We start from the raw sequence: 13,141 nt of genomic DNA on the forward strand, positions 1-13,141 counted from the left end.
GCAATGACAGAGAGAAGTGCTCTGGGGATGACCACCTTGGAAGTGGGGAGGCAGCGAGGCATGGAGTTAGAAACCCCCAGCTGCATCCTAAGTCAGACTTCCTTGCTGTGTAACCACAAGAAAGGTTGCTTTTCTAAAAAATACCCTTGCCCTCCCATATATGAAGGTAATAAAATCACCAGCTAACATTAACTGAGGGCTTTCTAGACGCTAGGCACTGTTCTGAGCTCCTCCTAACAACCCTAGGAGGTAGGAACTATTAACACACCCATTTTACAGATAAGGAAACTGAAGCACAGAAAACTTAGGTAACTGGCACAAAGTCCATGTAGCCTGAAGAGCCAGAGCCTGAATGCCAGTAGTCCAGCTGTGGACCCCCCTTTCTCTGTGTTAATCCCTATGACCTGGCCTGCAGGACATGTGTACCCTTGGAGCCAGGGTGAGGGTAGGGGGTCATCTGTACCAAACCACAGGGATTAAGGGTGGGAAAGGAGATTCCCCAGAAGACAACTGGGACTTGATACAAAAGAAGGGGGAAACGATGCTGGATGCACAATATACCAGATAGGTACTGTTGAACTTCTGATCGCCCCCTATTCCGCTCCCCCACTGCCACACCCCAGCCTTTGCCATTTCATTCTGTTGATCAGAATTGAGTGCAGAGATTCAGGTCACTCACTGCTTCTTGGAACAGGTGCCAGGTGATACTGTGTCTCTTTTCCTCAGGTTGGACATGAATGCTCAGAACTGCCTCTGGCTTGGTGCCACAATCAGGAGCTGAGGTTGGACACTGACCCCTCAGCTAAAGAGGGTTTTTCGTGGTGGCCTGTTGCCCCTCTTTGGCAAGAAGAGATACTGTATTTTTTATATGCAGGACTAGAACTGGGCTGTATTAAGTTTTCAGGAGGGAAAACAAAAGAAATACTTCTGCTCACCTAGAACTTTTGAACTCCCCTTTGCCCCGATTCTCGCTGAGGAGTGGGAGTGAGGAGAGACCCAGAAGGAGGCGGTGGTGGGGGGCTGGAGCAACGTCTTCGTTCACAAGCAGAAAGGTTGAACCCCAATCACCAAACGAAATACAACTTAATTCCTGTTGTCAGGCTTCCCTGATGGCGCAGTGGTTAGGAATCCACCTGCCAATGCAGGGGACACAGGTTCGATCCCTGGTCTGGGAAAATCCCACATGCCACGGAGCAACTAAGCCCGTGCGCCACAACTACTGAGCCTGCACTCTAGAGCCCGTGCGCCACAACTACTGAGCCCGTGCTCCGCAACAAGAGAAGCCACCGCAATGAGAAGCCCGCGCACTGCAACAAAGAGTAGCCCCCGCGCACCGCGACTAGAGAAAGCCCGCTTGCAGCAACGAAGACCCAACGCAGCCAAAAATAAATAAATTAAAATAAATAAATTAAAAAAAAATTTCCTGTGGTCTCTTGGTGTTTTCAGGGAGCCATCTGGTCAACATATTTGGGTAATTTCGTCTGAGGTAATTCAAAATGATAACAATCAGCGCAGCTAACGTTTATGCTGTGTTTGCCTTGTACTGAGTTAAGTGATTTACAAGTATTTAATTTCATTTAATTATCATAACACTATCACGAGGGAAGCTGTGTTATCTTCCCATCTTATAGCTGAAGGAAACAATCAGTTCACTGATTGACTCAAGGTCATCAAGCAGGTCAGGATTTGAACCTGGACTACCTGTCGCTGTAATTTAGGATTGTCACTACAGTGCCCAAATGGGCAACTTAGTGTCAGAAGAACTTTGGGGTTCCGAGGTGTCCTATCTCCCGTGGGTCTTGGTGCCCACGAAGAGTGCGTTTCTATGAAAACAGTGTTGACACTTTGACCACTGAACTCCACCATGTGTAAATAGTTTGATACCCTGCTTAATGAAGGGGTGTTTTAAGGACCACTATTCTAGGCAGTCCATCAGTCATGTTAATGGCTCTGCTTTGTTATTTACGCAGCGTGTTTTGCCTTTCCACCCCTTCTATTTCGCCTCTTTTCTTCCTCCCTGCTGCTACTTCACCCCTAAATCTAACAACTCACCAGAAAACCTGGAAGTGGGTGTGGCTGAAGAATGATTCAGAGTTCTCTGTAAGTCTCATTGAGCAAATACAGCTTCCAGGGAATGCAGGGTGTGGGCTGGAGAAATGCCCAGCTGTTGCTGCAGGTTGGGGCAAGAGCCCTAAGGAACTCGCTGGAGCTCTGCAAATCTGATTGCTGTAGGTTAGAAGCACATGGGGTAACTGGGAGGCTCTCACCGCTTCCTCATGGCTTCAGGTGCTCACTTGAGCTTGCAAACTGAATTCCAGTTCCAGATGCCCTGGAGGGACCTGGGTTTCCGTTGAATGAACATTGAATTGGGTGGGATTCAAGAGACCCAGGGTCTTTTCTAGGATCCCTTCCCTGAACTAGCTGTGTGACCTTGGACAAGTCTCTCAACCTTTTTTCATCCCCCATCTTAGCAAAAAAGAATTGAACTAGATTATGTCTGCGGATGTCCCAGACCCACCATTCAGTGATTCTAAGGGAGTCACCCAGGATGGCCTGGATGGCCAGTGGTTTCATGAAGGAACCCCGTTCCTTCTCCCAAGCTGTAGTATATCCTACCAGGTCAGGTCTAGGGATTTTAACAATGCTTTTGGCTGCTCTTGGTTGGGCTTCCCCAGCATAATTCTATTTTACATTTGAGGGTAGGAGGAGGAGATTGTATCCATGGAGATGATGGGAGTGAACCGTTCTTCACTTTTTGAAAGTTCATTGGTTTAATTCAAATGTCAACCTTCCCAGGGCTGGAGGTTTATTTGTAGTTGTCAGAAGAGATTTCAAATGGCAATTTCTGTCATTAATGATGGTGTGAAATGCAAGGAGAAAAATTAGGAGAGGCAGAATTTCAATTTGTGTGGCAAATGATCTACTCACACACAATCTCATGCACACACACTGCTGTCTGTGATGAAGAATGGTCACTGGGAGTACTGGGGAGGGAGGGAATTATAAATATTTTGTGGTCTTGTGTCCTCCAGTCTTATGAAGTGAATAACGCTGCAATTTGCTCTTAATTCTTATGCCTTTTCCTTTGTTCCTCAAGGGAATGGTTTATTATTATTTTTTCTCTCTGTGGGGAAGCCTTGCTTGACTTCGTGTCCAGTGTTCTGTAACTGGAGGGGAGGAGGATTTGCTTGGGTGTTGGATTGCAGAAATCAACCAGAATATTTTAACCAATATTCTTGCAGGATTCCAGTCTGCTTAGCTCTTTGGAGCCCTATCTGATTCCAGGATGATGTCTTTCCGGACAGATGTGAAGCTCACCTCTCTTGCTACATGCACAGTGAAAAGGGAGCTTGGCCCCTCGGCTTGCATGGGTGGTTTTTGGGTGACGGTAGAACTAAGTGCTCAGAGTCTGAGCATATTTGGAGTCTTGCATGAACTTCGTAGCCATGCAAGGACACAGTGTATTGTGTGTGTGTGTGCTGCTAACACTCTTCTTCCCTTTTCTCCCTCTTTCTCTCCTCTCCCTTTCCCTCCCTTTGAAAATGCTGCCACAGATGTCCGTCAAGGTCCAGGTGAGTCTTTGTGTTTGTACAGCTGCTGTGGAAATTTCCCCTCTGCCAGATTGTGCATGGTTTGACTGTGAGGGAAACCTTTTCCTAGGGACTCTAAACAGAACAAAAATCCAAGTACATTGCATTTTCATTGATTTAGGTTTCTAAGAAATGCCTTGAATCGATGGATTTGTATTGGCTTTGAAGAACCATATTAAAACCAAAGGAATGTGGTTCCCATGCTTATACAATTACTTTCTTCTGATTAATATTTCTGGGTGAATAAAAGAAGTGGAAATTGTGCCACTTTTGAAACTATTTTTAAAAGATTTTCTTAGGATATGTATTCTCCAATTTAATAAGCATTTTTGCCTTGTCTTCATAAATCTACTTATCTTCTATAGCTTCATGTGGTTGAAAGTTGAAGATATGATATACTTAGCATGGAAAATATGATGTGGGTAAAAGAAGGTTTCTTTCTTTATAGTCTAAGAAATGACTTTACTTTTTCACAGTGGAATTAGCCATATTTTTTTCTAATGCTTATAATAACTAATACATGTTCACTGTTAGAAAGAAAGAAAGAAAGAAAAGAAAAAGAAAGAGGAATGGTTCTTGTCAATAGACAAATAGATACTCATCCAGAGTCCTAACTGTAAGTAATGTGTGTGAATAGACACATATATGTGTACACACATACACATAGATGCATATGAGAGGAACAACCATTTATAGTTAAGAAGTGTCAGGTGATATAGAATGGTTGGAAACCATTCTAAACTGTCTAGAACTTTGGGTTAAGAGTAACCCTACCAAATAAGAAGGGGGTATCATCTTTCTTAGGTATTTTAACATATATTTTCTTATTTAGTCTTTTTAACATTTAATTCTTATAGCATCAATACAGGATAGGTATTGTTATGTACATTTTGTTTATTTAAACTTTTTATTTTATATTGGAGTATAGCCAACTGACCATGTTGTGATAGTTTCAGGTGCACAGCAAAGGGACTCGGCCATAAATATACATGTACCCATTCTCCCCCAAACTCCCCTCCCATCCAGGCTGCCACACAGCATTGAGCAGAGTTCCCTGTGCTATACAGTAGGTCCTTGTTGGTTATCCATTTGAAATATAGCAGTGTGTACATGTCGATGTTATATACATTTTAATGTGAAGCAAATTTAGGGCCTGACAGATTAAGCAGTTTGTGCAAGGTCATAGGGCTTGTCAGCACATTGGAATTTGAACTTGGAGCTTTCAGACTCCAAAGCCCGTGCATATGGCATTGGAACATGCTGGGTCCCATCCCAGAATTTCTTCACTTGAAGATCTCGTATTTCCTAATGGGACTATTGTTTATTTTTGCGCAGAGGTAATGTGACTTTTTCTTTATTAGTAGCACCCTTTCCAAATGAATTTATCCTTTATCGCTTTTGAATATGTAAAAGAATCAGCCAGACCTAAGCAGGGTTTCTGATCATTGATCTATATGGAATATTACACAACGCAAAAGGATAATACTGTTATCCCTACCAAATACACAGCGTTTCCCTGCCTCTGTTTCTTCTTCCTACCCCGCACCTTTGAAAATAACTGGTGTTTGAACTAAAGCACAGGACAGCATTTTCTAGGAAGATATCATTAAATTTATTCTATTTAATAATATTTTAATTCAGTCACTCACTCAGCAAATATTTATTTATCGAGAACCTACAATGTACCAGGCACTGTTCTAGGTACTAGGGATAAAACAGTGAACAAAACAGAAGACCATCCCTGTCCTCATGGATCTTTTATTATAGATAGGGGAAGACAAGGAACTAAAAAAATATATGTATCTTTATATATATCTATATATAGATAAATATACACACATATATACAAACATATATACATCTTATATATGTATGTATATAATAACATGACTATTGTATCAGGTGGTGGGTAATAAGTGCTGTGGAGAAAAATGAAGCAGGTAAAAAGTTGCTAATTTAAAGAGGGTGGTCTTTAAATTAGGAAGGTCTCTCTGCTAAGCTGATGTTTTCTAGGATACTTCAAGTGATGGAGTAAGCCCAACATCAAAAATTTTGTTTGTAAAAGTGCCACTTGGCTTAACCTCTTCTCTTCCTGGTTCACGGCAGAGATGACCCAGGGTCTCCACTTAGACTTGTGCGTATTGTGTCCTGCATAGCGGCTGCCAGCTCAGGGAATGCATGGAGGCCAAAATCCAATCTGTGTTTTGCCACGCCTGCGCCCAGGGGCAGGCCTCTAACCTGGGGGCACCTTTTCCTAATTCTCACAAAGGTGCCCTACTGGTCCTGGTGGGGTGAAACGCTAAGGACCCATAGGCTCCCCTCCATCTCTTCAAAGGGTTGGAGGTCAGTGGGTGACCCTACCTTAGAAATAGCAACTATCACTAGCACAACACTGCACTATCTCAGTTTCATGGCCATTATCTCATTTTGTTCTCTTCATAATCCTCTGAGGTACATTGCCTGAGCCCCATTTTTCTGTTGAGGAAGGTGAAGTCAGGAGGTTAAGTGCTGTGCTGAGGTCACCCAGCAGCTGAGTGACCCAGGACCAAGTGGGGATTCCAGCCTGATTCTGAACCTTGCACTCTCCATTCTGCCCTTGAGGTGTCAAGAGCTGATTGCCAATCTTGTCACTCCGTTGACCCTTGCTTTTTTTGTGGGTTCGGAGCCTGAAGCAAATCACAGGTCCAGAAACTTCCCTTGTGGCCCCAGCCATAGCAGGAGGCAGCCTGAGCTGCCCGGCCCTGGCTGAGGTCAGCGGGCGGCCTCCCGTTCTCCGAGCCCCTGGCCAGGCAATCTGGAGCCAGCAGTGCTGTGGCTCCGAAACAGGAGGCCTTTAGCGGTTCTCTGATGGTTTTTTTTCCTTCTGCTCAGGAAGACAAATTGGGGATTTTATGAGCTAATGTAACTATTTACCCAGGGGCCGCCAGAATACTATAAAGTGACGATTGATTAATTGATTAATTTTACATGTTGAGGAGATTGCTGAGAAGTAACCCTACTATAAAATGCAGTTGGAGATGGCGCCTGGCAGGCAACACCTTTCCAAGGTCCAGGAGATGAGCTGGGGACTCAGAAAGAGTGTCCTGGGAGGAGAAAAGGGGCAAGCGGTGTTTCGATGGACTTCTGGGTGGGAAAATCCACAGCCCGTCCTCCTAGTCCTTGGGAAGGAGGTTCACGATAATAAAGTGGCAAGAGGGCTTCCCTGGTGGCGCAGTGGTTGAGAGTCTGCCTGCCGATGCAGGGGACACGGGTTCGTGCCCCGGTCCGGGAAGATCCCACATGCCGTGGAGCGGCTGGGCCCATGAGCCATGGCTGTTGAGCCTGTACGTCTGGAGCCTGTCCGTCCGGAGCCCGTGCTCCGTAACGGGAAAGGCCACAACAGTGAGAGGCCCACACCACCCCCCACCAAAAAAAAAAAAAGTGGCAAGAGGCATTTGTGGCGTGCTGACCCAAAGGAGGTGAGAGGCCCTCAGCTCTGATGCCTCCCATGCATTCTCTTATTGAACTCTTCACATCAGCCCCTCCAGGTAAGTGTCGTCATCCTCACTCCAAAAGAGAGGTTCGCGGTCGCCAGCTGCTAGCGCAAACCAGGATCGCAGATGGGGGTGCCTCCAAAGCCTGTGCCTTTTGCTTCAAAACCCTGGCATTTCCAAGGCAGAGCTGTGGGCCAGGGGTACATCTTATCTGTGTCTGCATTCCCAACTCTGCACAGTGCATGGCACCATAGTAGGACCTCAGAAGTACTTCTTGAGCTGAAAGTGTGGCCACAAGCACCAGGGGCAGTGTGGGTCTGTAGGGTCCCGAGACATGTTGGAGCTCAAAGGGTATCCTGTCTAAGGATTGTAACTCTCTTACTTTTCAGAGGAGGAAATGGAGGCCCAGGGAGGGGAGGGGCATCTCCAAGGCCATGTAACCCATTTGTGGCCCTGAAGGGATTCCTTATCCCATGCTCCTGGCCATTAGGATCTGCCCTGGAGCTGTCTGTGGGGGCAGGAGTGGGCAGTCCCAGCCCTGCCAAACTGTTTACCCTCAGTCCTCTCCCCACCCCCGATGTGTTCTAGAACTCTCTGCCAAAGGGAGAGGAAGTGCTTTGGAGGTGAGGAAGAGGATGGGGTAGAGGAGGATCTCAGAGGCAGGGAACAGGGCCGGGGCCTGTGCTTGTGAGACCCCTCTCAAACCCTCCCCCAGAGACTCTCCCCCCAGCCGTGGGCTGGGGTGCTGTTTACGGTGCTCCAATTACAGCTTCTCTCCTCGGAAGGGATAATTTTTCAGGCTCTGCCTGCTGATTAGAGCTGAAATTTAAATGAAAAGCTGTGACCTTGTGGAAGTGCCCTAGTTATTCAGAGGCCTGATGAGGAAGTAGGCCTCTTGCTTCGGTCCACCGGAACCCTGGCAGGCGCGGGAGGAGGGGCTCCTGTCTGCCGGGGCCCAGAGGGGGCCTTGGTCCGTGGTTGCTGGAAGCAGCTGACAGCCTTTGCTCGAGCCTCCCTCTGCTGCTCTTGATCTCTGCCCCTTGTCGTCCTCCTCCAGTTTAAGTCATCTCAGTGCTCTCCTTGGAGAGGGGACCTGCTGATTTGTCCTGAGCCCTGCTATGTCTCCAGGGAGTCCCTCGTCCAGCCTGAGGGACACCGTTCTTCACCCGAAGCCAGGAGGCAGTGCCTGACACACTGCCTTGTGTTTATGAACACGGAGGGTTTGCTCTCGAAGCTTGCTGCTCGGAGAGGGGATCTGACCCGCAGAACTAGCAGCATCAGCCTCGCCCAGGAGCCCGTTAGAAAGGCAGGATCTCAGGCATCACCCCAGACCTGTGGAGTCAGAACCTGCAAAGACCAAGAGCCCCAGGGGTCTGCCCATTAAAGCTGGAGACACACTGACCTAAAATTCCCGGTCTCTTTGGGGCCCACAGGGCCATGTTTACTGAGGAAGGTGCATTCCACCTTGCTAAAGCCCTGTTCCTCATCTCTTCTGCTGGGCACAGAGTGAAATATCCACTTTCTGGGTTGATAGGAGCTAAGAGGAAGAATGAGATTAAGGAAAGGGAAGGGAATGAACGCTTAGCAATCACTTGGTCTGTGCAGGTCTCTGTTCAGGCACTTCCTATATATGTGAGGCAAGGTAGCTGCCAGCTTTCACACGGCCTTCAAGCTAAGGTTGATTTTTCACTTTTTAAATAGTTGAAAGCAATCAAAAGAAGAATAATTAGTGATGCAGAAATTTTATGAAATTCAGATTTCAGTGTTCACAAAGTTTATTGGAACACAGGCATTTGTTTCTGTATCATTTATGGCTGCTTTGCAAAGGCAGCTTGGAGCAGCTGCAACACAGACACTATGGCCTGCAAAGCCTAAAAGATTTACCATCTGGCCCTTTACAGAAAAAGTTTGCCACCTCTGGATTAAGGCACAGGCTTGGAGCCAGTTGCCTGGGTTGACATCCTGCCTCTATCCCAGCACAGTACGGCCTGTTCAGCTTACCTTTCCTTTGTGGGCCCTACTTACCTCATCTGTAAAATGGGGACAATAAGTACCTACCTCATGGGGCTATTGTGAAGATTAAATGAGCTCATGCATGTCAAGTCTTTAGAACAGTGCCTGGCACATAGTAAGCAATGTATAAATTAGCTATTATTTTAAGTTATCTTGCTTGATCCTTTCCACATGTGTTTCTATTTTATAGATGAAGATACTTAGGCTCAGAGAGGTCTAAAAACAAAATAAAACATTATTTTCCTGTGTCTTGGTCCCCCTAACTGTTCAGAGGATGCTCCCACTGCTGAGCTGTAGACACCTCTAAACACACCTGCTGTTTTCTTTTTGTCACACACTCTATCCCATCCTTCCTGATCTTTATGCATTCAGTAAAGAGGTCCCTCAGACTTAGATCCTGGCCACCATTGCTCTCAAGTGAGGCCAAGAAATCCCAGTAAAAGGGCGGAAAGGGGACTGATATTTATAAAGGATCCACCATGTGCCAGGTCCCTACCACTTCACAGATGAAGAAACTTGGTCTCCAAAACATCGCATCCTTTGCCCAAGGCCAGAAGCAAGTATGGTAGGTATCACCATTTAAATGCATCCTGGGGTCTCTGCTTTGTCATTCTGCCTCCCTTTGGCTCTGTTGCTTTCCCCAGGAGCTATGTGGCCTTGGGGAAGTCATTAACCTTTCTGGGTATCAGGCTTCTTTAAATCAGATGGCCTCTCAGGCTTCTTCCATTCTGAGGATCTATGATTAGGCCATCTAACTGAGCTCTCTTGGGGAGGAGGATTCAGGAAAACGCCTTCTCCTCCATTACCAGAGACTGACAACTCCTAACTCCAGTGCTACCCATTATATTTTTGTCTTTTCTTTCCTATTCTTTTGGACAATAGTCCCACTGGCTTTTCTCTCTTATTTTTTAGGAAAAACATCTGACATTTATTGAGCCTGTATTTTGAGCCAGGCTCTGAAATACTATGATTTTACGTGCATCAGTTAATTCTTTTGACATGCCCGGGAGGTGGATTCTGTTTTTAAACCCATTTCACCATGAACAAACTGACACTCAGGGATGTTAATTCGTCAGTCCCACCCAGCAAAAAGAGGTGGAGCAGGCTGCAAACCCTGGTATGTCTGGCCCTGGAGATGTCTCATATGGAGTTCTAGCTAGAGTGTTCACCCCACAAAGGTACACTCCTGTACTGTATGGTCTCAGCCTAGAACAGTGCCAGTACATCACAGGCACAGAGTAAACACTTGCTCAATGAATGAATAGTGCTCAAGACTCAGTTTTTAGTTTTACCCCACACCCCTTTAAAAGACAGGCTGCTTTTTTGTTGGGGTTCACCCTGAGACAGAAGGTAATTGAACCAGTGTTTATTCAGTGCCCATCTTGGGCTCAGCTCAGTGGGGAATGCGGGCTGTAGGGAAATCCACCACTGCTGCACATAATTGGATTGGAAAGGGGCCCTTGGCTGGGCTAACAGTGCTCAGCTCCCAGCCAATTGCCCGGCTGGGGCCTGGGAAGAGCCCCTTGGCTCCTGTAGCTGTTCCTGATGAGTAGGTGTGAGTAAGGAGCTGCTTCCCAGCATACCTCCAGCTTCGGCTATAACTCAAAGAAGCAGGTCACTAGGCCTCAGTGCCTTTTTCTAGAGCCTTTTAAAATCGCCTCCTTTACTGTCTTGGCAAGGCAGACTCACGGGGTGCTGGTTATGGTCCCAGTTTGTTTCTCAGTCCTGGAAGGTAAGGTCAGGGTTAGAGCTGGAAGAACCATTAAAGTGATCCTGTTGTCTCAGTGGGATAGTACTGCCCCTACCCCTGACCCTGCCAAATGTGTAGGATGGGTATTTGTTGCTCCAATATTGAGGGGGCACTGGTGGCATTTAGGAGGAAGGGACAACGAATGCTAAATGTGCTGCAATGTATGGGAAAGTTTCATTCAAAGATTGTGCTGTTCAAGATGCCGTTGGTGAGACCAAAGAGAAACTATTCTAGATTAACTCCTTCTTTGTACAGGAGAGAAAACAGGCCATAGCACTTCCCTGTAATTCAGCTGAGTCACACAGCCTATTTATGGCAGCATTGGAGACCCTCCCATTCCAAAGACCTGCCTAGGAAGGTCTGGAAAGCTCCTGGGCTAAGCTAGTCAGTTTGTGGGGCCGGGCCTCAGGAGGAGTGGGGCGATGGAATACAGCTGACTGTTGAGGACAGTGGGTGCCCTTATGGGGCCGCTTAGCTGACTGTGCCTCCCCATGGAGGGAGGCATCTGAGGACACCTGGGTAGGCGGTCTGCCAGTGCTGCCAGCTTACTGGAGAAGTGATGTTGGCAAGAGATGGGAGGGGGGGTTGGAGGAGAGAGGGCCTAGATATGCCAGTCTCCTGAATAACAACAGCAGTGACGACAAGCTTTTGAGCCCTTCCTACGTGCCATGAACTCTGCCTAGTGCTCTCCATCTGTGGTTGCATGTGATTGTCACAGTGATCCTGAGAAGATATCTCACAAGTGAGATGCAGTTGTGTTACAGGAAAAAGGCACAGAATAGTTAACATGCTCGAAATCCCAGTTAGCAAGAGGTAGAGCTGGGATTTGAATCCAGGTTTTGGGTTATTTAGAGCAGTGGTTTGCAAATTCTGGTGAGCATGAAAATCACCTGGAGAGTTAATGAATGTGATCCAGGCTCATTGAGGTAAGACATTTCCCCCAGGTGCTCTGATATGACCAAAGTTTGAAAACCCAGTGTTTTAAAGGAAAGTGAAGGGACTTTAAAACTTCAGCATTAACTGCTGTTTTATACCCTCCATAAATTAAGGGAAGCAGGGAGGTGGGGGTGAGGAGATAGAAGAGAGGATGGGATGAATGATCCCCCCTTTGTCTGAGCTCCATGGCACCTTAGGTCACGGGGCTAGTAAAGCCCTCATCATAATACACTATGCTATAGCCAGCTGTGTATTGTCCCCCACATGCCCACATCGGCCACTGTGGGCTCTTGAAGGACAGGGAGTCCCTTATTCTTGAGAACAGAGACTTATCCATGCCTGCATCCCCAATACTTGCCATCTTGTATGTGTTCATAAACTTTGTTGCTAGAATCAGCATTTCAGAGATGGAAAGGAGCCAAATGGTTGTCAAGGTTCTTTGTGCACCTAATTTTTGAATCTCTTCTATAAGAGTTTATTCAAACTTGGCTTGAACCACTGCAGGGATGAGTAACTCATTGCTCCTTTAACCATTCTGTTCCATTCTAACAGCACTGAGTGTTCACAAGCTCTCCTTTATTCTGAGTCACTATAGCTTTCACCACCTGTATTGCTTCCAGCCCTTGGAGACACACAAAATAGATCTAATTACACTTCCCAGTGTTTGAAGACAGGGCTTTTGTCTTTAAGGATTTTCTTTTCTAATGGCTAAAACATCTCCAGTTTCTTTGGGCATTCTCATACAAGGGTTTTCAGCTCTTTCATCCAGGTCATAGTTCTCTGAAAAAATAACATTTTTTTGCTTCCTTTCCAAAGAAGGATGCCCACACCACATACAGTGTTACAGACATGCTGCAACTGGTTCCTTATAGAGTGAATTCTAGACTCCCTACATCTCTGAATGGTAGCATCAAACACCTTACTTTTTAAAAAATGACTATAGTATGAAATTGAACTTAAAGTCACTGAAAAGTTTTAAGATTTTTTTTTTTTTTTTTTTTTTTTTGCGGTACGTGGGCCTCTCACTGTTGTGGCCTCTCCCGTTGCAGAACACAGGCTCTGGACGCGCAGGCTCAGCGGCCATGGCCCACGGGCTCAGCTGCTTCACGGCATGCGGGATCCTCCCGGACCGGGGCACGAACCCGTGTCCCCTGCATCAGCAGGCGGACTCTCAACCACTGCGCCACCAGGGAAGCCCCAAACTTTTAAGATTTTGTGTGCACTGCTCCTAAGCCATTTCTCTCCCCTTCCTGCACTTGTGCATTTGGCTTATTTGACTTAGACTTGGGGCCATTCTTTGATGTTGTCAAATTCATCCCTGGATTTTTAAAATCCAGCACACCATGGTCTATTTGGATACAGTTAACTCATCTAACACA

The 13,141-nt window shown here is 46.4% G+C and overlaps 1 protein-coding gene across 7 annotated transcripts in view; it reads left to right on the plus strand.

Moving 5' to 3' along the window:
- The window catches only part of NRXN3 (neurexin 3), a gene marked incomplete at both ends in the record, with an annotated part of 1,611,783 nt that overhangs the window by 32,727 nt on the left and 1,565,915 nt on the right, over window positions 1-13,141 (plus strand). For all 7 annotated transcript variants that reach the window (XM_081229994.1, XM_081230007.1, XM_081230004.1 and 4 more), the window contains one exon: window positions 3,555-3,572. In XM_081229994.1, the coding sequence (XP_081086120.1) occupies window positions 3,555-3,572 (18 nt within the window). The remainder of the gene's footprint in view (window positions 1-3,554; window positions 3,573-13,141) is intronic.

The sequence above is a fragment of the Mesoplodon bidens genome, assembly GCF_964165515.1.
Source record: "Mesoplodon bidens genome assembly, chromosome: 3".
Lineage (NCBI taxonomy): Eukaryota > Metazoa > Chordata > Mammalia > Artiodactyla > Ziphiidae > Mesoplodon > Mesoplodon bidens.